Below are 26,597 nucleotides of genomic sequence, written 5' to 3'. Positions count from 1 at the left end.
TGTTGGAGCCAAGGTACCAGACAACTTCACCGTGTGTCCTGTTCCATAATAAGGCACCTACAGAACTCACAAGGGCCATTACCAGGAGAATACAGAACAAAACCAGGATCTGCATGTTGGTCACTTTCTCCACGTTTGATCTCTTCAGAGGTGCTTTGGTTGAATTCTGAACAGCAGCAGGAGAAAAAAAAAAAAAAAGAACCTGGCAATGGCTTTTTACAAGAGAAAAATGCAGAAGCAAACTCAGTCTTTACTTCCACAGTCCATTAGAGCACCTGCTGTCCATCACACTGATGCTCAGCAGCAGTGATCAACATATGCACATTGCTGGTCTCACCAGGCACTCCCTGACATTAAGGAAATACAGGACTGTTGTCGTAGTAATAATCATGGAGATAATTAGGTTATGTCCTGAAGCTGTTGAGCCTCAGTTTTAAATGCCATCCAGCTACCAGATAAATTAAGATGAAAGTTAGTTCTCCTTACATATTGAGCTGCTTTCACTTTAGTGAGTGTTCACACATGTGAACAGTTTGCACATGCAAACTGGAGTACAATGGACCCTTCTATTCCTCAAGGCCTCCAAGCTTTAAACAACTATAATGAGTCAAACCATTTCATAAAATCAAGTCAATGACAATGAGAACACAGGAAATAATGACCAACTTCTATCAAAACATACCCTTAACCCCCTTAAAACCTTTACCTGCATGAGTTTTGTATCATGTCCCGTATACACAACAATACCCAAGACCCACTGAGTGTTTCTCAGTTGTGCACCTCTCAGCAAGATCTGGTCTGGACCAACAGGAACTGGGCTGCAAAAGAAGAAGTTGATGAATCTTGCAGTTCTTGGTAACACTTTAAAGAAGACAGTTCTACTCCCAGCCTTGGTCCCCAGTTAATAATAAAAACAACCCCAAATAACAAGAGAAAAAGAATGTAATAGCAATATAATGAGCTTAGATTGTTCACACAACTAAGAAAGCACTGAAACCTCTGTAAGTCTAATTCCTGCTAAAGCACAGTAGGGCAAAGCTGCTCCAGTTATCCAGAAGTTATCCAGAACTTGAAAAATTATGTGGCAGCCATAAATAAGCTTAGTCTGCACTTGACGTTGGCTAGTACATTCTCTCTCACATCAAGGACAGAGAAGCATTGAACTTGCAAAGAGACCATCCATTTCAAGCACACTATATCAAATACACAATTAAACAAGAATTTGAGAAAGCCTGTATCAACCACATGACTTCCATGTGGGATGCAATGATCATCTGCTATTCTTGCACCGAGCTGCCCAAGGAATAGACATTTGGTGAAGGAAAACAGGTACAGCCAAATATAACATGTATGTTCCTACCAACCTGTGACAATCTGTGAATTTGAGTACTAAAACTACATACTTTTATTTCAAGAGTTCTAGAAATCGAAGTCACACTGACAAAGCCTCCAGGTTCTGGGATCACTTCTCTCTACAAACCTGACCTTGGTGCAGCCTTTGGCTCTTGTTGAAAGGGAAAGGTTTCTATTTCCTCTTTGTATCTTGTGTAACAAGAAGGCCCTAAAAACCCCAACCATTTCCTTCAGTCCTTCTCTTTAGATGTACCTTTTAATAAAATATCACCACTAATTACAAAGAAATCAATACTCCCATAACAAGCAGAAGGCTCCATACAAACACAGAACTATGTTATCTTATACTGGCAGATGCTCTGATTAATAAACATTAATTATTACCTTCCTCTTCTCCAGCAAAAACATGCATGTGCTCAGAGTCCCAGACTAAAAGAACAGAGGAAACATTTTTCCTAACTAAATGAATTAATGGCTTTGTTGTCAGTACCTTTGGCCATCTAAGCGCAAGTTTCCAGTGAAGTCATAGAGATGGCGGTTGGGTCCTTCACATTCTATCCTCCCAGACACTTTCATCAATTCTTCCCTGGACTGGAGACTAGCAGTTTGAGACAAACCCTGCACAGAACAATTCAAAGGAGATTCTTGACAAAAACTGCTATTAAAAGGCAACCTAGGAAAATGATGCTCCCTTTTAACATCTATGAACCAAAATATAATTAAATCTGTGGAGGTTTGTTAGTCAGGGTCCTGTTTAGCTTTGGTGGGGTTTTTTGGGGGGGTTGGTTTTCATTATGTTTTGGGGTTTTTCATTTGATATTCAATACCACTTTCCTGCAAGGAAGACTCATTATGGACACATAGGAACCTACCAACAAGACTGAAACTGTCTACACACATATTGACATTACCTACATGATCTCTCTTTAACCAAGAAGAAAGTAACATCCACAAAACATGAAGTGGGATACATGCAGGAGGAAATAGGAGAAAAGCAGTATAAATAGACTTGGCTTTTTTCTCAAAGTATAGCTGCACTGACGTGTTATGGCTGCTAAATATGGTCATTCTGAAGTGTAGTCTCTTGGGCCACTGCAGCCAATATGCTCTGATCATGCTCAAGGTCAATGATCAGCCTGTCACGCAACTGCAACATAAAATATTGGTACTCTACATCTGAGCACATGCACAGCACCCCACTGCCTTTCTATTGAAAGAGGAATCCATTTCGTGTTTCTTTTGGCAGAATTTGACTGCAGCACTGCGTGTCAGAGCAAGGCTATATTTTTGTATTTAAGAATGTCCTGAAACAAACAGAACCCTACAAGAGCTCAAGACCTGACTTAGTAGCCTGATCTGGAACAGTAAATCACATTTCTACAAATGTAGTAAAGAAGAAGCAAGCGTAGCTTTTTAAAAACATTATCTGTGTTCCAAAATCGTAATCTAAATACTTTTTTTTAATGAAAGAAGCCAAAGATTCTTAACTTCTAAACACTATAAGCAACTCTACTTCTTTAACAAAACTAGAAAGATCCAAATAAATTCTTCTGCTTATTACAAAGATATCAACTTAGAAAGATCCTTTTCAGCTTCTGCCTCTGCATAATGCTCATAAAATAGTACTTGTGACAGGAGACACTGCAACTCTCATCACAAGCATAGCTGATTTTTTTTTTATGTACAGTACTTAAATTCTTCTAAATAGACCTTCAGCAAAACACATCCAAGGTCTGTTTGATTTGTCTCTCTGGGCTTAAAATACTTGCTCCAGGTTAGATCCTTACACTTGCACATGATGCATTACTGCTTGGGTTTGTAGCTGTTGAAAAGGCAAATTACAGCCACTTGAAGAAACATGCTTTTTTAAAAAACAACAACAACAAAAAAGCACTTGTATTGTTGTCATGCAAGCTAGATGCTGCTTCATAACTAATATTAAATACCTAAAAGAAAACAAAATAAATTCCGGTTGTTTTACCTGTCGTATTTTAAGATTCGTCTCCCCATCAAGATTAGCTGTTTCAATATAGCACATAGCTTGTGGTTCACTGTAAGGAGTGTAAGATTTTCAATATTAAAACTCAGTACTTTTTTGTACACTACTTTTGCACTAATGCAGCCCACTACAGACTTCTTCAATGCACTGCAGAAGACAGAAAACCATACTGGTGGTATACAACCATGAAAGCTGCAAGTACATATTTAATAGAGATGTCTTTGGATATAGTCATACAACAAACTACAGAGAAAGACAAGTCTAAATCAAAAACCAGTAAGAATTTAACAAGTCATTATAAACTTAGATGCCTAAAGTGGATTACTCTGAATTGCAATCCATTAAATTGGTTCCAATTGCAAGAGCTATGGATGAAAGAGCAAGTACTGAGCAGTATAAAAAGGGGGTATGTTTGGATAAAGGCAGCAATGCTCTCTGCTATTGAATTCTGTCTGTGAACTGAACACAAAATCATGTCTGCAAGGTCCCCTTAATAAGGGAAGTACACCCAAAGTCACTGCTAAACACCTTTTTTTCAAGCATGAGAAAAAGGCTTGTTAGGATTGAAGGCTGTAACCTGCATCTTCCAGATGTGTTTCTGCCCTGACCTATAGGGACAAAAATCTTCCTCCTAGAACAGAGCTTTCTATTCTATTGTATCTTATCTATATCTAACAGAGGAGCTCTGCATAGGTGGTACCTGTGATAAGGAGGGGTACTTTTACCAGATCTTTTCCTGACACACCATTTAAGATTCACAACCTCTGTATGGTGCCACCAAAACTATTTTTCTGCCCACTGTCTTCTCTGGCTGCTAAAAAATATCAGAGTTTCCCACTTGGACTCAAGCAAGTGCTTCTTCAGCATATCACTTCTCATACTCTTGATAAATGGCTAGGTTTTTTCCAAAGTAACAAATTGTTCTAACAGCAAATGTACTCAATCAACAGAACAGTCAGTAATAAAGGCTCCTTAGGAAAACAATAATTAAGAAATGGACAGGTACATTTATAACACAGTAAGAAGCCAGATTATTCTCTCCAATAATTTTGCTTTGAAAAGAAAAAACAGTTGAGTCTATTCTTTGTCCCCTCCAACACAGTAAATTTGAATCTGAACCCAAGAGAGACACTGATGAGAGTCCAGCTTGATTCCAATTTTACCTCTGTCAAACACCTTACCTACTACAACTGAAGTGGTTAGCTCAGGAAGGAGACCTTTTGCAATACAATTCCTCTAATTTCCACAGAAATGGCATGAACTGTGGAAACGAGAAATGTGGACGTGTTTCCATGCTAAGTTGTGTTTGAATTAAAATATTTTTCCTTCATGTTAATTCATTCTTTATGTAAAATTTGATGTCACCTTTTTGCTGTACTGGAAAAGAGAGCCAAGATAAAAACAATTGTCTATTTTACCTCTGACAACCACCTCACACACAGAAAAATCAACACATACAAGCAAAAGAATCCATCCCCTTCAGAACATGCAGAGCTCTCTGGTGAACTGAGGACACTTAGTATTGACATTTAAAGGAATCATGGGAATAATACCAATTATAAAGCAGAACTGCCATAGAAATTGCTATTTATTTCAAGTAAAGCTTCTCCCAAATCAGCATGCTTTGGGTTAAATTTTCTATTTATTATGTGGTTATCAAAGACAGCAGGTTAGTAGAATAATGTAGAACAAAAAGCTGGCTCACACAGTTAAGAAGTAAGTCAGAAGGGGTTTTTAGTATAATACACATTAGAGAAGCTCTTAAGTAAAAAATTCTCCAATGCTGGAACAGAAAATTATTGATGTCCAAGTTCAGCCTAACTGCATATTAAGTTGACAACCGCTTATTTAAGTTTTGAGGCTTGTTTTGAAAAATACAATACTGTATACCACAGAATGGGGGTACTTCTATCCTTCATTGTACAGTAATTCAAAAAGATGGAGCTTCTGCGTATAGCTTAAAAAAAAATGCAACCTCCCAGAAACAGCACAGACAAGAAGGATGGAGCAGAAAATACAGGAGCTTGAAAAAACAAGTTCCCTTAGAAGTTGGATCATGTAAGAGAACTGAATCCCTGAGACCAGAGCAATCTGCAGACACCATTGAAAAGCACACACACAAGAGGGAATTATGGAGGTGTTGCAAGGTCTGGCTATTACAAGTATGTTTAAGAACAGGAGCTGTGCTGTTGTCTTGTTTAAACCTCATCTGTCTAAGCCAACTGCGGTCTTGATTCAGCCTCAAGCGGCTCTACACGATCCAGAACCTAGACTAGCAGTCAAGTACCACTCAAATGCTTTTAGGAACTATGAGACCTTGATAAATGAGAGGCTGGGCAACCACCAACCATATGAAGTTTAACAAAGGCAAGTGCCATTCTCCACATGGGACAGGGTAACCCTGGATGTGTGTACAGACTGGAGAATGGGATGAGGGAGAGCAGTCCCACAGAAAGGGACCTGGGAGTCCTGGTCAATAGTAAGTTCAACATGAGTCCACAGTTCCCTGGCAGCCAAGAGGGCTGAATGTGTCCTGGGGGGCATCAGGAAGTTGTCCCATACTTGAAACTAAACCAAGAGGGACTCAACAGGTTACTGCTGCTACCATGCTAGAGATGGGTCACACAGGTACTGTATCCAAGAGGAGCAGTGAACAAATGAAATCCCAGAAGCTCTCTTGTTGCTTGATGCCAACAGAGCTCCCCTTTAGGATTTACTATTTAAAAGAAATCTTCCTGGGAGAACACAGGAAAATATGCTGAATACTCAGTGGAATTAATTGGAAGAAAACTTAAGCTTCCCTATTTAAGTGGGGGGATTCTCAGAAGGCCACAGAAGCACTGACTGCACGAAGCTCATGTAAAGGGCCTTCAGTCCTCCAACAAACTCATCAGTACAGAGTATTATGTACCTGCAATTCATAAAGTGAAGTCTTGGAAACACCTCATTTTTGAAGAGCCTATCTACAATGACACATGAATCAAAGCCTAGTAAAGCCATGTTTTGTCACTGAATTTTGCTGAAATTTGATTTTAGATGTGGAATAGAATTAGTGCTATCTGATGTCTGGTTTTATTAATAGCAAATACAGAGATCCAAGTCCTCTGCACCTCAGTTCATCAGACACATCACTTCCACACCCATTCAGGATACCTGGTAGATATTATGATCATGTCTGCTGGAAGATGTTGCCCATTGGTGACCTTCACAATATCGCCTACAGCTACCTGTGGTGGCCAGGAGTACAGTGGCATGGAAGAGAAAAACAAACAGTTCGCTTGTCTGGAATGTTAGTTTGTTATTTCCTTTCACCCAGTCAGAAGAACAGCATCATGCACAGAACAGCTAGAGACAGTTTTTATGAAAGTCAGAGTACTTTTCACTGCAAGTTTGGAAATATAAAAGCCTTCCCTTTTCTGAATGCAAAGTAAAAAATCCTATAGAGAAAAAGGTAGATATACTCAATTAGAAATTGTGAACTTCTGTGGCTTGTATTTAATAATTTTTTTTTCTATAATTTTGCCATTATCCAAATTCAGGGGTTTTCTTTAGTCATATTTTTTCCCTAGTAAGAATATTTAAACTTTACCTTCATCTTTAAACTTCACCTTCATTAAATATCAAGAGTTTTCTTCCATTCCTTACCTGTATTACTTACCTACCCAATCATCACTATCATTTTCCCTCAATTCTCCTTAGATGCACTGCTTGTACTAGTCATTAGCAAATAATATCATCTCTATGAATAGTGTCCTTCCCTGACTGAGATATGCAGAGTTCTAAATTCTGGAATACTGTGTCTCCTCCTACACAGGCCTAAGACTTTCCAGCACCTTGAGTTAGTCACACATGCATGGGACTTTCATTCTCAAAAGAGTCAAGTAGCACTCTCAAAACAGTAAACCAGGTTTGCCCAATAAGCATGAGGCTGCTTAATGCCAATGCAGCACTGAGAGTCTGAAATGAGCTTAAAATACTTTCAAGATATTAATTTATAAAAATGGAAACAGATGGTATGTTTGAACAAGCAGATTCATTAGTTTTCCTCAGATATCACTAAAAATAAATTCTCTACCACTTTCAGCACAAAAAAAAAATGGAAAAAGTCAGAAGCCTGCCTTAAAGTGATCAAGGTGGATAATACAGAACTATTATTCCTTAACAATAAATGCAAACCTGGACAACATGCAGTTACAGACACAAGTCAATTCAAGAAATGCCTAAGGGTATAAAAAACCCAGATTCCAGGCTCGACCTTAAACTTTCGATTCACTGTCCTTTCTACAAAAATAGGACTTGGAACAGCATAAACAGGAACCAACATTAGCCATCTGAATACCTGGCAATCTTGAGCTTCTACTGTAGCCTAACATTTCAGCAGGTTTGCTTTTAGGTGTCTTGAGACTGATCTCATTCCTCAGAGGTTTTAAAAGGGTGTACTTTTTCCTCAATTACTAGATAAGAGGGCTAATTTTATCCTTTAAAAGGCACTAAGAGCCACAACTAGATCGATACATCCTAAGGCATTTCAGCAACTTCCAGGTCTTAGAAATAAAGCTCACCAGACCCTGGCCAAGGGCCTCACAGAACATGGGTCCCAAGTGCCTCAGGTAGCAGCTGGGCTTGTGTTTCTTACTTGAGCAAGCAGCTTACTAATTAGTCTCAAAGCCCAGGGACTTCTTAGCACAGGCAGCAAAGTGAGTCTCTGTTAGAGTTGCAGGGGAGGTACAGCATTGCAGTGAAAATTACTCTTCTAGGCAGACTAAAACCAAAATACTGTTTACAGTTTACCTATTAACTGCACAAGGAAAAACACAACAGTCCATTAGCATTTGACTGTAACACAGTACCAGGATTTAAAAATGGGTACTCAGGTGCCTTGCTCAGGGCAATTTTGACTACTGGAACAGAAAGGATCCCTCCCACCCCCCAACCCCAAGTGACAGAGAAGTCTCATGTAGTGTACATTAATTCTAAGCCTCCTAATTAATTCTGGCAAGAGTAATTCTTGAACACTTGTTTTTCCTCCCTCCCATCCTCAGGTTTATTTACCTCTTTCCACATAATGTTCTGCCACATCCCATTTCTTAGAACTGGAAAGAAAGCTTAAAGTTAGATTACAGAAAAAATAGCCATAATTCAGACAAATTTCAAAACAACTGTATTAGCAGTAGCAAACACAATAGGAACCAACATAAAAATCAGAAATGTATTTTTCAGAAGCTGAAACTTCTTTTGTTCACAGCTGTGGGGATGCAAGTCCAAGAAAGAGGAAGAATCTGCCCTTCATATTTACATAATTTTTATATCTTGCCAGACAACAGTTGGTGGCCTGATTTCTTCATGGCATCACTTCATACTAATATGCAGATTGGCAGCATTGTTTCTTGTTTGGGAAATGACCTTCCTTAAAACAAAAGGCATCACTGCCCACTGCCAATTAGTATCAGGAAGCACCTTTACTCTGTGTATGATTTATCACAGAATTTTCACTTCTCATCTTTTTCCTTGTGTTTTATTCATAATGTTTTGACTGGCACATCCAACTTTACTACCATTACCCATGGTCAATATAAATCTGAGTCTTAACTGCCAAGCAGACTCAAAGCCCTACTGAAAAACAACAATCAGCTTTGGCAGAAGGCAAATCCTTACCTCTGAAGTTCACATTGAAATAAGAAAAAGAAAACAAGGTACTAAAACAGACCTCAGTTTCTGTGGGGTTCCAGTTCTACACTGCCATCTTAACACACTCATTAGTCATTCACCCCACAGCATGCCTTTCTACCTAAGCACCTTCTCTAGGTGATTCTACACATACTTTAGACTACTCCAGCCAAAACAGTAAGGTCAAATATGCCCACTTACTGCTGAGTAACCCAGTCCAGTCCAGGTCCAAGCACAGCAAGTTCACCTTCACTGAAAGCAGCTGCAGCCAGTTTTCAAAGGTGTTTAAAAAGTGCAGTGTGCAACGTATCAGAGTTGAAGAGGTCAGTCCCCTACTTTTGAATATGAACAATCTTCTCAGCTCTATGCATTTCATACATGTGGCTCATTTGAAAATAATACCACACTCTCAGAAGAAAATTCTGCTGAATACAGCCTTGACCATCCTAGCCAGGATATGTCACTCCACAAACAGGAATGCAAGACTTGTCAGAACAGATGAAGCAGAAGAAGTCTCCTGTTGACTCCTATTCTCAGGCCACATGCACTGAAGCACTGAACCCTGATATTTAATATTGTAGTGAATGGACTGCAGTGAACTAAACTATTTAACAAAAAATGAGTGGGCAGCAACAGAAGTAGTGCCAGTGACGTGTCAAAAAACAGTTGAGCTTTCAACCAAACAAGTACAGCAGTTTAGGGGAAGAACAGTTTTGGTGCACCCCTTCCATCCCTCATATACACTGCTGTTCAACTGAGTTCTGCTTAGCTCACAACTCAGAAGGCTTCAATCCAGAATCTCAAGGGGAAAGCCAAATACCTGCAGCCTTGACGCAAAAATCAAACCTTCAGAGAGTTGCAACACTCAGCATCTCCTGTGCCATGGTTTAGACAGCTCCCTATTCCACCAGAAAGTTTTGGAGACGTTTCAGTAAACATTCTGTTGACATTTGTCTGCTCACACACAAAGGTATTTTGCAGCATCAAGTGCTACAGACCTGGTCTGGAAGGCAATTTACTTCAGAGAACAATTTCACCTGCAATGCTTACTGAAATCAATTTAGTGATTAAAATTAAATACCCAAGCAAATTACTGAAGCTATTTTCTATTACTGAACTATTTCCTTTTAAACTCATAATCCCACAGTCTAAAGAGAAAGCTGCCATTAGACATAAAACAGTTCAGAAATTCTGGGGCTGCAATTTCGCACCTCCTACTCTGCTCAACCCAGTTTTATAGGAGTACTCCAAAGGACAGAAAAGGACATGTCTTCTCTAGAATATTTATAGTAGGGGAAAATTGATGAATTATTCGTTGTCAAAAGGTACTTGGTTAAAGCAACAAAGGACAAGTACCTAAAAAGACTGTCTCAACTTAAAAAGAGAGTTTCAATATAAACCTTCTATCTAGGGCTTTACAAGACCAAAACCCAGTTCTAGATCTAGGACTTAATGCTGACACTCACATCCAGCTATGCAAGACCATTTGAAGTAAGGCTCCTGAAGGGGAAGCATATCCCATCAGTCTTGTTCCAGAGTTTCCTAGCCCTGTGCTTGTCTAATATTTGAGTTCATCCCATGCAATATTAAATGCTCATTACTTATTCTATTATTTGACAATGAGAGGATCAATACATCAGAAAAATTATTACTGAGCTCTCTATATCTATGCAATACACTGCTAAGGGGTTTCACTTGGAATTATATGGAGTCTGGTCCCTAGATTTAATGTCATCACCACAGACATCACGTGGTGCCATCCAAGACAAAAAACACTGGCTCAGAGCCTAAACACACTCCACCTCCTAATGCAAATGTTCAGTGCTCACCTGGGGCAGAACTTCAATTCTAGTTTGCTCCAAAGGGAATTTAATTCCTATATCCCAAAGCCACTCTGCAAAGCAAACTGATGTTTTCTATGGTAAATTTAAAACAGGAAAAGCACTTTGAAGATACACAATTGCTCTAAGAACCTAAACAAGATAAATGCAAAGCCTACATGACTGCTGCTCCAGTAAGCAACCAGCCATTGCAGGCAGCCAGAGTTCAGGACACAGCCGAGCAGACAGCAGGCATCTGCTTCTCAGTAAGCTCAAATGCTCTCCACACTGAATGCATTGATTAGACACCACTCAGCTATAAGAGCAACCTAAAGGCACACAGAGAACCTAAAATTATTTCATCTTAATCCCACTCTGAACCCAAGTTATCTTTTCACTCTGGTAATACATGTCTCAAGAATAAGTCTCTTTAGCCTTCCTCTTAAGAAGTAGCAGGATACAGTTTTAAGTATCAGACTGAAAATTTATTTAGAGTATTCAAAGGTAAAAAATAAAATCTGAACTCAAATAATTTTTCAAGTGCTAAGTTCCACTTAGCTCCATTAGAACACCTTGTGTTCATTAAGGTTGTCTCTCCACAATTACTGTGACAAACGTCCCTTGAAGTGTTTGTTGGCACACATTCTCTACCTCCAAATGAATTCTAACTGCCTCTGCGACCTCTGAAAGGGCCATCCTTCATATCACCCATAACAAGGCCTGTTGTGCTACAGCCACTTAATTGCCAATTGCTTATGACTAATACAGTGTTCTTGCACTCTAAATATCTTCCCAGACTCATGTAGAAACATCACCTAGGAGAACTGATAAAGCAATGCCTTTTGATGTGTGTTAATAAACAATCTTAATGATCAACCCAAATTTTCAAACACCAAACTCAGTGAAAAAAACAGGCATAATTTTTGCAGGACTATCTGAAGCATGGAGCTAGCAGGTTGCTCACTTCCCCATGTTCCTTTAAGCATTCCTCTAGCTTTTTGACACTTCAGGTATTTGTGCTTGGGAGGAAGGGGCTCTTCTTGGAGCTCAAGTCCCTGTGCTCCCATTTCACCTGCACATTTGGACAGAGGAGCAGAAGTGGAGCTGTCCAACACGGGAACATGGAGCTGCCTTGACTACAGCACAGGACAACCACAGGGTGGCCTTTGACAAGTTCTTCCTATTTTCTGCACAGGTTTTCAGTTAAGGGAGGTGAAGAAAATGACAGTGATGTCTTCAGGCATACAGTGACAAGTACTGTCCATACCTCAGGGATAGATGTAGGCATTCAGTGGATATCAGTGTTAAATTCTTTCAGTGACACTTCAGGAAAGCAAAGCTAAAAAATCCACAGACTTACTATATTTAAAGGGCAGTAGCATTTCCAAAAATGACTGTAAATTCTTCTGACAGCAGCTTTTAATGTTTCAGGGAGTTGTTGGCTTTTTTAGTTCAGGATGTTTTGGTGGAGTTTGGTAAGGAAAAAAATTGCTTGGTTTTCTTGCAGGAGCTGAGAACTATGTAACTTTGGACAACCTTGAAATTACATGAACTTATAAATTCCAGTAATCCTCCCAATGCCTCACCCTTAAGTGTCAGGCCATCAATCATCAGTCTGAAACCTTTAGCAAAGTAAAATACTAAATTAGTGGTAAGTACCTAGTGCACAAGATATGCATTCCTCACCATCATGACCATTAAAGCAACAGAATTGCTCAAAAGTAAGCATTCACTATTTGCATTTTAAATACTTAAAGACTGTTTAGTCTTACCTACTGTTTTCTTTTTATTCACTGCACTGTCTGCCTTATGCCTTTTCTGTAAAGAAACAAAACATTTCATTACACCTCATTACACTTCATCACAAATTTGAGAACGATTAGAGCTAAAAATACAACAAACTGCAAAATGATACATTGGGTTCTTTTTGCCTTTACAGGGTTTCTTTTCTGTTTTTTTAAAAAGTCACAGATCATCTAAATTCAAATGGTTTGTAAAAAAGTATAAAGAGTATAATTATAAACTTCAAATCGTGTTGGAAGTCAGGCTGAAACCTTTATCACTGGTAAAAAAAAAAGTCTCCAAAGCTGTATTTTTTTGAAGAAAAACAAAAGGAACAATGAGGACCACAATATTTAGATAAATATCCATGTGTATAAATTCCACATGCTGTTGTTTAGACTGATATCCAAATGATTTCACTCATCAGTACTTTGTAAAGCAGAAAGACCTTGTTCTGAGGTAAAGTATACAAGCAAGTTAGAGCAGATTTTCCCCAAAAGAGTATTCTTAAGCTGCTTGCCTCCCCCCAACCCCCATTTTCAAGACCATCTGAAAAGGTCACATATTTGTCAGGATTCTACACTGTCTTTCTAATAAAAGCATTAATAAGCAAGCTTGAAGAGGGAGAAACAAATGTCCTAACTTCTACTGTTTTCTTGTTCACCAACTATAATGAAAATACTTATTGCTTTCAGTGTATTTTCAGTATTTATTACAGAAATTCAAGTCAAGCATTTTGAAAGTCAAAACAATATTTTGCTGCTGTTGAGCAATGACTCGAGACTTCAGAGATGCATGGCTTTGTGGCATTTTATAGCTTTTGAGACATTTGGTCTTTAGCACAGCCTTCCCCATCATACTCATCCCCATCCTTATCAATCATACTCACATAGTCTTCTATGATTTCTTTGATGCCAGCAACTGTTAAAATAAATAGCAATGGCACCAAGGTGGTATATCTTCCTGTTGGAGAGACATCTGGAATTTGCTGTGAACAGAGGGAAAAGAGACCCTATATAAGAGATCCCTTTTGTATTAGTATTTAAAATGAATTTCTGGTATATTTAGAATTTTATGCAAAGCTCTCAGATGACAGAACACAAAGCTCTCTGATTTACTGTGTGATCTGTGCCACACAGATATCCCATTTCAGTGGGCAAACTAGCCTACAATCCAAGTAGGTTTGAAGAAACAACAACAAAGTTAGAAGATACTGTTTTTGTACACGCCTTTCATTCTATTTCTCTTTACAAGAAAATTAGACTGCTTCACATGGAAGCACTGATAATCTGAACCAACTAAGCAGAAGCTTCACAAGAAAGTCACATTCTTTTCTCACAATGGTCAATAGCTCCATGTTTTATGACACCATTTATTTTTACTTATTAAGAATAAAAGAGGTTTGACTTTACAAACTACATGGAAAGAAGTCTCCAAGCTGTCTTCCAATTTCAATTAGCAACTACATACCCCATTAATATTACTATTAAAGTAAATTTAAGAATTGCTTTGCAGTTAAGCATAACAACAGAAATAACTTTTAGTACATTACCATACCATTTTATAAGCAAGGGAAAGCAATAAAAGAATACCTGCAGTAAGGCAATGAAGAGGAAGAATGCATTTGCAGCTTTTCTTATCTGCTCATACAGGAATCGAGGTAGAAATGTCACCACGCTGTACTTGGCTGTGCTGCAGGGTAGAAGATTTTCATCTTAGTACTTCATCAGAATATCAGGTGGGGATCATGACCAAAAAGTCTAAAAGCGAGTGTTAGAAAGCAGTTCAAAGATAGCAAAGTAAAGACATATTTAGAATATGGAGGAAATAGTTGCTTTGGTTATGATAAGGAGCTGTACCAAACAAAAAAGGTATCACACAGACCCAGAAGGCTGTCAGGCCCACTTCTATCACTGGTACCTTTGTTATTGGATGAACTATCAGACAAGATACCACCATCCAAACTTCATCACTGTGAACAGGCAAGCTTTCATTTCAGTTCCAAGTGCTTACCTCTCAATTTAAATGTTGAGGGAGGCAGAGTTCAATGAGAGAAATTAGAAATTTTGCAAGGCATTTTTAAAATGTCTCATTTCCTACCTCAGAATAACTTACACTCAGCTATGAATAATACTCCAGAACAATATACACTTTTTCAGATTAATGGCTCTTGGCTTTTTTCCTGTTATATATATATATATACACATCTAAATACTGTAACTAACATATATACGTAACTGAATTACAACTACTATTTCTTCCTCCTTAAAACAAAAACATGCTGCACTAACTAGCTTTAGTGGAACTATGGAATTTCTTGTCATCTTCACGTCAAATCAATAATGGGCATGAGTACAACTTCAGGAAAAAAGTGTCAAAGTTGACACAATAATTTAACCATTAGCATAGAACCTTCACCTTCTGAACTACTGGCCATCAGCATGAGTTGGAGTTTTGACAACTGAGCATCTGCAGCTCAGTATGCCTTGGAAAGGCCCAACAAGCAAAACCAGAAATTTTGAGGCATCATTTTGTTTGGGTGCTGTGGTTTTGGTTTCATTTTGAGGGTTTTTTATTTGTGCTTTGTTCCAGTTTGGGTTGTTTTGCTTTGGTTTTTTTATAAGTCTTGTATTTCCGAGGAACTGAGAACACCAAGATACTTGGTTCTCAAGAAAAAAGAAAAGTTGTTTCCCAACTCCTGTTTTGCTGACATTTCCTAGCAGTACCAAGACCACCTCTCCATTAAGTCTATTTTCCAGCTTATTCCTTTAACTACCTTCTTTTCCTTCTTATCTACCCCATCCCCAACTCCAAGCCATCTAACCAGACACTGCTGCATCTTGCAAAATCAAACAGTAACTAGATGTAACAAGGCACAGCCTGTTTTAAAAGGCTCTATTTTGAACTAAAGAAAAATTAGTGGGGCAATTAAAAAAAAGACTGATTAAAAACCAATTAAGATTAATCTTATCTTAGGAACATGCCTTGTTTCCTCTTCAAGCAACTACAAAATCCATTTCTATTTCTACTACTGCTCACCAGAATCAAGTATTTAAATACTCAACATAATATTTTACAGAAATTTTAAATGGTTGTACTTAATCATAGCTCATATCTACCAAGCCAAATGAGTGAAATCATATATCCAGGTTTAAAGCAAGTCCAGTCTTTATTTATATAAAGTTACTTCCTTCAAATGCTGTTAAATCCTTCCAGCTCTAAGTATTTTTGTTTTAAGCCACATTTGCTTGGTCTCATGTGTAATAACCTTCCTTTAATACAGAACATAATTAAACACACATCTCAGAATTATGCTGTGACTTAAAAATATGGGTTAATCAAGTTCACAGTTCAGACCCAGAAGCAATATCTCCAAGCAGCACTAATTAGACATCAAGCAACGGCAGATTTTATATGAGAATAGTATTCCTCTAGGTATCACATTGCTATGATTATCAGAACACAAGAATTTGACTGCAACCAAGCTGAAACATTTATTAACACCATTCTACCACCTACCAGCTTCACAGCTAGCTGGCTCAAACATGATTCTTACTCTAACAATTATGTTAATGCCAACACAATAAGGCTCTTTTGAAAGAGGTTTGTACATACTAAGTCACTCCATGTATTCTGTTGCTTAAGTAACTTGACAGATGCCCACAGAAAATGGGTACAGCTCTAATTGGAAGCAGGCACAGTCAGCTGTTACCATACAGGTCAGAACAGCAACCACTAGTATGAATAAAGAGCAGATACACGTTATTCTTCAAAAAGAAAACTTCTTACAGAAACCTAACTAGCAGTGTAAGCTGGGCAGGAGCATGCAATTGACTTAGCTCTGAAGAGCGGTTATTTAAACAATAAATACAAAGCTTATTTTTAAATAACATAAAAAACCTCTTGTGCTCCTTCATAACAGATAGATGTGTTACAACTTCAGGATGACAAAAGATCAGGAAAGTTAAAATCTAGAAACTTCACTCAGGTCACTCATAGCACAGTTTTGGTCACTAAAAATAGAAAACTGGCAGGTTAGCTCTCTGACCAGCCCCAGTCAGAGCCATGTTAACTCAGAGAATACAAGGCCTGCAGCTCACAAAACAGGTTGAGGCAGGTAGAGGAGGGAAGCACAAGGGGGAAAACAAACAACAAACTGGTTTCTCCTAAAGCAACAGCTGTTACCTATGCAAATCTCGCTTAACTACACAAGTTCAAATGTTGAACAGGTGTGCAAACATTAGAAGAGATGTCTCCTCCACACCTGCAAGATAATTCACATAAGTCATGTTTCAAGTTACACCACTGTGCAAGACAGGAGGAACAATACCCTGCTAAACAAGTGAATTTGGATACACCTGTTTACAGCTGGCTCTGGCCCCAGTGCTCCTAGGGCAGTGCAGAGATTTTTTGGAAAGCAATCACTGTATAATTTGCAAAATATTAGTGTCATTCACATACTTTAATTTATTACCATATTATTCAAGTACCAAGGATTACCTAAGAATTTTTGTAACAGTCAACTCAAAAGTAGCAAACAGTGCACTGAGAAACTCAGTAGCAGTTCTTCAGTACAGTTCCTCTATTTATTCATAGGTAACTTTTGCACAACCGCTCACATTGTTGCCTTTTTCCCTATTTCCCAAAAACATTTTATAAAGTCAGGTTTTACTTTACTGACTAATGGTTGAAGGGCCAAAGGCTGTCAGTAATAGAGGCAGAGCAGTTACTCTCTTGAGACCTGTGTGTTTGGTGGCAATATGCAGCTGAACACTGTCTGCACTTTTCCAGTCAACCATCTAAAGCACTTCCACCCCTTCCTTTAGAATGGCAACTCTGAGATGAACTTCACCTTCAGGATAATCATGATTAAGAAAACAGGACCTCCTTGAGATACATGGGTCCCATGTCCAGGGGTCACAAGTACAACAAACTGTCCTTTCCTGGACAGCATTCACACAAACCTACTCCTGCCACAGTTCACATACTTGCAATACTCTCCAAGAGCTGAAGAATGCATATCGCTTGATGTCAGTGCTTTTAACACACATGAATTTGCAGGAACAATTACTAAGAAAGCCAGGCACAGACACCTGAACCACAGCAAAAGGGCTGGGTAATTAAAGCAAATGTTACAGACTTGAACCCTTCTCTCACCAAACAAGCTTTGTGTCCATCAACACATACAAATGATCAGACACCCAGTAAAAGAGAAAGAAAAACCCCAGAAAACCCAAGCTGATGTGCTTGACTGAAGAGCTCAAATACTGTCTTTAGTGGGATGGTGTTCGCATGCTGAGGTCCTGCCAGGCACACGACACTTAATAGCAAGACTGACATCAGCATCCAAGGTTCTGCTAAAGCTCTCATGTACAGAGGTAGCAGACAAGCCACCTCCAGGCAGTCACCACTGCAGCAGGAGGCACAGCAGCAAGCTTTACATATTTCAAGAGACACTAACAGAAAAAACAACGTTCAGCTATTACATTGAGTACAGAGAACGCACATTTATAGGTACATCTCATCAACAAGCTGCTGCCATGTAGAATACTGAGGAGGTTGTTCTAAACCCAAGTGTCACAAACAAGGTTTTCAGCAGTTGCATGCATATGACAGTGAAAGGTCATCTACCTCCTTGCACGCACATAGGGAAGATGGTGTACTTTCCTGAAACTTGCTAAAGAGACAAAAATCAACTGCTTACAAGTTCCCAAAAAATATATCATGAGGGCTTATAAGAAGAAATTACTCATATGCCTATGAAATGGTTATTGGTTGACTGAAAATTAGGTCCTAGATATCCTGGTTTTATAATAGGGAGCCTGAACAAATGCAGCCCCGAATTCAATTGAAGGGCCTTGCCCTGTCAGATGAATCCTTGAGACTACAGTTCTTACAGAGGAAGATCCAGCCGGAAAGGGCTTCACTGCTCTGTACACTTCTGGCAGCCAAAAAAAGCATATATGGTGCTTAAATACCTGAGACAGTCCCTGAGCTCAGGGCAGAACAGAGGAGCATGAAAGGAGTAGGACTGGCTCTTGCATAGCAAAAAGTGCAACAACTTGAATATTGCAAGATATTATTGCTTAAAGCTTGCCAGACCAAGACAAAAAAAAAATAATCAAGAATTACCACATTATATCTGTCATTCAGCTCTGGAACAACCACTGTCCGCAGTCCAAGTGCCTATTTTGTTTCCATCTTTCCCTGCACTCTGCTACACTTTCTCCATAATACCAAAGGTATTCCATATATACAAATTCATATATTGTCAAAAGAGGAAATTGGTTTAAGGGACATTCTTGTGCTTAGCTACTGAAACATCAAACCCTTAAAGATTTCCCAAAAAAGCCACAGCGAGGCTGTAGAAGATGACTCTGTGGTCTGAAATTACCCACACAGACAATGAAATTGATTGAGAATATTCAAATGTATTAGAATTAATCAATTTTAACTTTGACTGAAAACAATTCTAGCAGCTTCCAGCTGAAGAAAACTTATCAGTGGGATAGTATTCATCTCAAGCACCTCACCACTTCCCCACATTCCTTATTTCTTCATTTATAGTATGGGCTCCCACCAGAAGCAAAAGGTACCACTGTTTGGAAAACACCACTTCCTCTTGTTTACTACAGGTGGAAATGATCACATCTCAGAATCTCTGAGCCCTCTTTCCCCAAATCATATGATTTAGAGGAAAATTATTGTTTAATACAAGTTTAAAAGAGTCAGGACATATGAACACAGTCCACTAACTTCCCTGCAGGTCAAGTACCATTAGAACTTGTTTTATGGAGGCCACAATAATTTGTGTCTGCTACAATAAGAAAACAAAACTTTCCAGAAAAACAGTTTATTCAAGTTAAATTCAAGGTCTCATAAGGGAAAGAAAAAAAAGCAGACAACTGTCAGCTAGACAACCAGCCACTCATGTTGAGGAGTGTTTTACACAAGGGAAAAATCTAAATTAGTACAGACATTTCACATTATTCTTACATAATTATTTTCTAGTCATGCACATCCTGTGTGCTGCATCCTACACCAACACCAAATAAAAAGGTAGGGGGCTAAGTGCAATACTCAGTGGTTACCAGTGCCTGAGCAGGAAAGTAGTGTTATCTACCCCAGTGCACAAACTCCATTTCAGGAGCAAGATGAACAGGCTGACAAACCCAGCCTGGCTGAGCTACCTGCACTTCCTCCAAAGCTGCATCAGCAACAAGCTCATGTTCAAGGGCTTCAATTCAGCTCCTATCCTTACACAGACAGACCACTGCTAAGACAAAAGGACATGAAAATGCACTATGAACTTCTCTCCACTGAAGCACAACAATCCCATTGCTTTCTACTTCATTAGGATCACCTCCTAACCATGTAAGGATTTTTTGAGAACTTCTAACCTGAAGTATCTTATTCCAAACTGCCCCAGTTATCAGCAGCCCTACTGCCATACATAAGTAGTAAAAGACTGCAATAACTAATGTAATCGGTGTTAATTACCAAATCAAATACTATTTCCACTAGCAAAGTCTCCTACAGTAGCTCAGTCTTAATACAGAGTAGGCACTGCCACAACTGCTTACACTCAGTTTAACCTGAAAACCAGACCACGTGTCACATCTGACAGAAGCAAGTGCACTTCTGCTTGCAAATCCAGTACCCTGGAGGCTTTTCCTAAAGCATGCAAACAGAAAAGGCCTTTCCATGAGTTCTCTATTCATTAAATCCCTACAAAAAGGGGAACAAATTCCTGGCTGTTTTTCAGTAACAAATACCTTAAACAAAGACTGTTTAGAAACAGTACTAGAAGCTCTGAAGGCATGATGTTGTTTCAGCATGAGTGGAGGTCATCACTACAGTAATATATACTTGCTTTGCAGTAACCCTGCTGGCAAGTACAACTCAATAAAAACAGCTGACCAGCACAGTTAACCTCAAAAATCTACTGTCTAATAAAGTAAGTTTAGTACCACATTTAGTTATCGTGCAAAAACAGAATAGCCTCCACTTAAATGCACAACACTGATATGAAGATAACTGGGAGGAAAAAAAATAAAAAATCAAACAAGTCACATAAGCTAGCTAGCTGTCTAAAAGTCAGTGTGCTAGCTTCAGTTTTAAAGCAAATTTTTAACTCTAAATGTCACCACAACTAAAGCAGTGTTTATTTTAGTGACAGGCAGGGGGCTGGCAGAAGAAATTAATATTTAGTCTTGAGAGAAATGTAATTATCTTCACAACCCACAGAAACCATGTGGGATGCAGTTCCTACACATCTTATACTCTACTTAGGTCCACTCAAGATAATTTATTCTCTTCTACCTTTTTCTACAGATCACTAGCAGTCAGGGAGATCTAAAAAGAGAAAAAAGGGACCCAGTTTAATTCACCTGCTGTGTTGCTATCACTGATGTATGAAATTCATCATGCCACAAACCACCAGAACAATTTCAGGATACCAGAGAGCTCAGCATGCAGCAGGTGAAAGGGCACTAGAACTTCCACATCTGCGGTTTTTTTCATCCAGACATTTCATCTGGGCAAAATTTAAAAATTTTACAGTCCAGGGGTTCTTGCCCTAGGAATTGCCCAAGACCAAAGATGCAGCAGCTTCAAATACACTGGTATAATCCCTATACACAACACCAGGCATACAATAACAGGTACTTTTAGTGAACTTTAATGGCTAAAAGAATCATTCTATAGCTGTACCTAAGCCTTTTTCATTGTGGCAGATTGCAGTATCATCAACAGGTGCACTACAGGAAACAGGTTTGTTTATTTAAAAACGTATGCCACACTAAGTATTTTTCTTCACTTAAAAACACTATCTACCTAAAACTAAAAAAGAGTTAGAGAATTAGTTTAACACATGATTAGACTTATGCCATTCAGATTATAATAATATATCCCTTCTTTGAAGAACTTCAAAATGCTGTTCTGCAGTCAGGCAAGCAATCTGTTCACATGACAACAGAAGAGTATTTCAAATCTAACACAAACACAGTAAAACAAATGGCCAGTGCCTAAACTCTGCCTCATTTTCTTTTCAGTTCATTCTTAGTATTTTTACCTAAGAACATGGTAAAACATTTTGGGGCAAGATGAATGCTGGGCTATACCACTAAGTGCAGAGAAATCCACCTGCACATAGCAGACTACAATCCACATTTCCACGGATCATAGAGAACACGACTCAGGTTTCACGGGTCAATACTAATTGGTTAGTGATACCAGCAACTCCTGTTTCACCAGACAACCTGCCCACACATTCAAAAAGCATGAACACCTCTAAATCACAACTGACTTCTACAGTACCTACACACAAGCCAATAAAGCAATGCACTTGGCTTAATTTAATGTGACACACATGAAATAAAAGGAAGATTAAAGATCGTGTTTACAGTTTTGTCACCAGCAAGCATCATGCAAACACTGATGGGACAGTCTGGGACCACAGACAAACAGTAGTCTGTTTAATACAGGACTTATGATTCCACTAGAAACCTTGTTGCAGTCTTCAGGCCTAAATTCCCCATGCAAAGTGCTTCTGTCTTATGAGAGCAGAAATTGATTCTTACCTGTCTACTTGAGTTTTAAGACCCCGTACAATTTAAAATAAACACTGAAGACTTTTTGCTCATTATCTATCAGAACTTAATTTTTGCCTGTATGGAAAAATATGGAAAATACTCTGAACTATTTTCTGGATATTATAATGCAACTTTTGAGACTTCTTTAAGAGATCAATCCAACAAAGTCTGCTTTTATAAGAAAACTGAACAAAACTTCTGGATTGAAGATCCATTAAAAAAAATGCAAGTTGAATTTTGTCCTTCCTGGTTGCTGCACTGTCCAACCTACCAATCAAGCCACAAACTGAGACTGAACTTGGGGTCCTGATTCAGATGCAAGTCAGATTTGCATCAGGATGCACTACCAGGACTGGAATGGAAGAATATTACCTAGAGCAACATTTACAAAGCAACCCTACAGTCTTCAAAAATTTGGAGACCATTTCTAATGTCCTTGAAGTTATCTCAGTACACTTGTTCCTCCAGGACTAATAAACCAGGAGTCCAACTCTTTTGCATCAACATTAACACATGCAACAAGTGAGGGGCTCTAATCACTTTACTGGTGATTTTTACTAAATGCACTAGAAAAAATTCCTATTACAGTACTATTATACATTCAGAACAAGCCACTGATATCAGAGTAGATTCTTGTATTACTATGAGACATCCAGGAACTGTAATTCCAAGAAAACAAAATGCATAGAACATTCTAACTTCAAGTACACCATCCAGTCTTCACTGAGGATACATTTGGAAAATTGTTCATGCCATTATTTTGGTCATCTCAGAAGTATTAACATAGCATTCAAGCCCCTAGCACTATACTCCACCTGTACTCCTTTGGTCTTACAAGGCAAAAGGGAACCTTCTTTCCCATCTTGTTGTGGGCTGACCTTGGCTGGACACTTCGTACTCCCTGATCTGTTCTACCATTCCTCTTCTCAGCAGGACAAGAGACAGAAAATACCATGGAAAAAAAAACATAGGTCAAGATAAAGGCAGTTGAATAAAGCAAAGGTCATGTAGAGAAGCAAAGGACAACAAAACTTACTCCCTACTTCCCACTGGCAGACATGTCCAGCCACTTCCCAGGAAGTAGGGCTTCAGTACACAGCATGTTGCTCCAGAGCACAAATGTCACAGTAAGTGGCACAAAGCTCTGTAGAGAGACTGGAAATTTCCTCAACATACATGTTTCATTTCTTACTGGACTTAAAAGTACAGAAATGTTCTGGTTAAACAGATGAGTGTTTAAGTTTTGTATGCTGGATATGTCAAAACAGGTACTAGTTGGTTTCCACAATAACAAACATATAATGCTGCAGTACAGCTGTGTTGGACAAAGCAATAGCATTTATTCATTTTTTACATTTTTCCAAAGCTTCTAAAATGCTTCCGCTTTTAAAATGTTTCAGCTGAAAATGGAACATCATTTACCTTTTTAATAAAAAGTAAAAAATGTAAAACATACATAAAATTTTTCAAACTGAGCAGAGCAGGACTGAAGACAGGTAGAAGAGGCGTTTCTACAGATGTAATCACTGCTGCTACAGTATAATAAACAACAGTGACAGCCATGTTTATGCACGTGTCAAGGGCCAAGCTAAATCTAGCCTGTAATGCACAGCACTATGTTTTGAAATAGTTTGCTACAAAGTTCCAAGAACACAAAATTTGGCCATTAGAGAAACCTTCTCGTAGTCTGAATTATGCCAGAGAACCTGGGGAAAGAAGAAACATTTCTTCTTTCTACATCCTCACACTCCAAGACTTCTGGAAGTGTCAGTGTCATCTTGCTATCCACTTAACTTTTGCAGTAGCACTACATACCACTTAGAAGTGGGATCAAGATAACTATCCATTTTTATTAACTTATCCAAAACCAGTCTGTCTTTATGCTCCCACAAACATTGGAATTCACTTTTAATAGTGCTTCTCTACCCACAAAAAGTCAAGCAGCTCAAGATACTTAGAACATCTTACACAAAAAGCCATACCACTAACCTACCCTCCTCCACGCTCCACAGTTCCATTACTTGCTGAAATTACTTAGTTTTGAGCAAGCTTTTCACACTATCCTTAATTTAGAAAACTTCCTATGAACATTCACAAATTCCCACTGTTATTCAGAGAATCCTTAATGACTACCAAAAATATGACAGTCTGAACTCAAATTAAAACAAGCTGGTTTATTATTTTCAGTTAATTTTCCACAAGCTCTTATGTACAGGTGTTCACATGCTTGCCCAGCACCTTACTCTGCGGTACACTGATGCTTCCTAGGGAGACAAAATATCTGCAAATCCATCAGTACAGAGAAATCCAGTGCTGAATGAATTTCTGAAGCTGAATACAGTAAGCAAGAAAGTCCAAAGGCAACAGAAAACTGCAGTTCCTCAAGAGAAACTCCAATACGCTTAAGTAACTGAGGCCTCCTTACTCAGGTATTACAACCTCAGGCCACCTTTGCCTTCAGTCCCACCAGGCTGAGGGAAGAAAATTAATCCAGAGGATGGAAAGAGTACAGGCAATGTCTATCACCCTTTAAAAGTCAAGAGATCAAAGCTTTCTTACTAAGCAGCAGTAAATCATTATAAAGTCAACTTAATTTCCAAGTGACACTAAAGAGCTAAGGTTCCTAATCAGGTAATGAAAGTATCTCTACTGTAATTTGTTATTACACCACCTGCATTTTGTCCTATCCCTCACACACCAGTATTTCTTATGACTCAAAATTTACCTGTCACAAGGCAAAGATGTGAAAAGGTAATGAGAAACTTGTACAGCTATGTACAAGGGGATGGCTTCCAGACAGCAAACTGGACACAGCTGCTCTTTAGGAATAGCACAGTCAGGAACAAGTTCTAGGTAGCAGAGTAACACACTACTTTTCTGTAAGATTTAGCCAGATCAGAACAGAATCCCTTCTGGAAAATCTAAACTACAGATTCCGCCAACCCTCTATTCCCTGCTTTTCCTTCTTAAAGCACAGAAAGCACAAATAGTCTACACACAGGAAACTGTTAAACTCATCCCTCAATTAGTCAAGGAAAAATAAAGCAAGAAAACCTTCACTGTTGCTACCCACATAGAATAAGGAAGATACTGAGAAAATGTGTCATTTTAACTGCTCCTAAACCATCTCCCAGACAAATATGTAACAAGATGAGGAGAAAACCACCTATAAATATGTTGCTGTGGTGCCCAGAACATCAGCACCCTTCCAGAGGATATTCTTAGAACTGCCCTTGGTAATACACACACTAAACCAGATGATGTCAACCATCACTTTAGCAGGATATAAAACTCCTCTCTTTTCATAAAGGTACTCATTGTGTAAACGGTTCTTTGAACAATAACCCAAACATCTGCATTAACGAACAGAAGCCTGCTAAACAATGCCCCTCCTTAGTCATGACAGGAGCCATCTGTTCATCCAGCTAACCCCAGGCAAGCATGGCAAGCACCACCACAACTTGCTCACGTTATGCACCCTTGTACTCCATGTTTCAGTCCATGTTATTTGTGTTTCCAAACTGCAACGACACTGGTGGCATTAATCATACCACCAGAAGGATTAACACACACATACACACACCCCTACTTTAACAGAGGTAGGAAAATTATCTCTGGTCTTCAATTAAAAGACACAAGTGGACCATAGCCTTTCACGCATAGGGATGCCAGCTTCTAGTTTCTGTAGTCATTCTTGTCTTGTTGTATGTACTTTCTCTTTTCTTCCTTCATATTCTATACAGTTTTTATATACTTAGCCTAGCTGTTCTTTCAACCAAATGCTACTTTTTAAGGGGACACTTCATGGAGTTCACTGGATTCTATTCAAAACTCCCACTAAATTTTCACGGGTTAACCCTTGCATCCAGAAATACTCGAGTAGGTCCCGTTATTCCAAAATTCAGCGCCCTACTGAAGTGAATACCTTTTCATGCATCTTACCCACGCAGCTCTACCAGTTCCCTGCTCTCGCTACTGCCGAGGGAAGCAGCTCATCACTTGCTGCTGCTGGATTCGCCCGTGCACTGGCCAGACCTGGTACCCAGCACAGACAACAAAACCAGCCGTCTCGGCGGACACACGTTTTATTGTGCTGAAACCTGGCGTGGGCAGGGCCGAGGGGCAGGGGAGAGGGACCCGAGCCCTCCCAGCCCACGGCTGCGCGATGTGCGGCTGCCGCCTGCAAAGAGAGAAGCGGGGACTGCTCCGTACCTGACCCAGTTGTCGCGGAACTTGCTCTGCTGGGGCTGGTTCAAGTAAATGGTGCGGGCTGGTGCCTCGTCCAGATCCGCCGCGGACGTGGCTCCGGACATCTCATCATCCGCCTTCTTGTAGCCCGAAGTGGAACAGACAGGTCCTGCAAGGAGAGGGCAGCGGGCAGGC

The 26,597-nt window shown here is 39.1% G+C and overlaps 1 protein-coding gene across 1 annotated transcript in view; it reads right to left on the bottom strand.

The window, feature by feature from the left end:
* Positions 1-26,597, bottom strand: part of ATP8A2 (ATPase phospholipid transporting 8A2) — a 287,313-nt gene that overhangs the window by 250,106 nt on the left and 10,610 nt on the right. Inside the window, exons 2-11 of the mRNA XM_005417776.2 lie at positions 26,427-26,571; positions 14,214-14,313; positions 13,511-13,609; positions 12,612-12,657; positions 8,405-8,445; positions 6,506-6,579; positions 3,335-3,404; positions 1,844-1,971; positions 707-818; positions 2-166 (exon numbers count right to left, since the gene is read on the bottom strand). Coding sequence (XP_005417833.2) covers positions 2-166; positions 707-818; positions 1,844-1,971; positions 3,335-3,404; positions 6,506-6,579; positions 8,405-8,445; positions 12,612-12,657; positions 13,511-13,609; positions 14,214-14,313; positions 26,427-26,571 — 980 coding nt within the window. The remainder of the gene's footprint in view (position 1; positions 167-706; positions 819-1,843; positions 1,972-3,334; positions 3,405-6,505; positions 6,580-8,404; positions 8,446-12,611; positions 12,658-13,510; positions 13,610-14,213; positions 14,314-26,426; positions 26,572-26,597) is intronic.

The sequence above is a fragment of the Geospiza fortis genome, unplaced genomic scaffold, assembly GCF_000277835.1.
Source record: "Geospiza fortis unplaced genomic scaffold, GeoFor_1.0 scaffold16, whole genome shotgun sequence".
Lineage (NCBI taxonomy): Eukaryota > Metazoa > Chordata > Aves > Passeriformes > Thraupidae > Geospiza > Geospiza fortis.
This window is presented reverse-complemented; position numbering and strand designations above follow the sequence as displayed.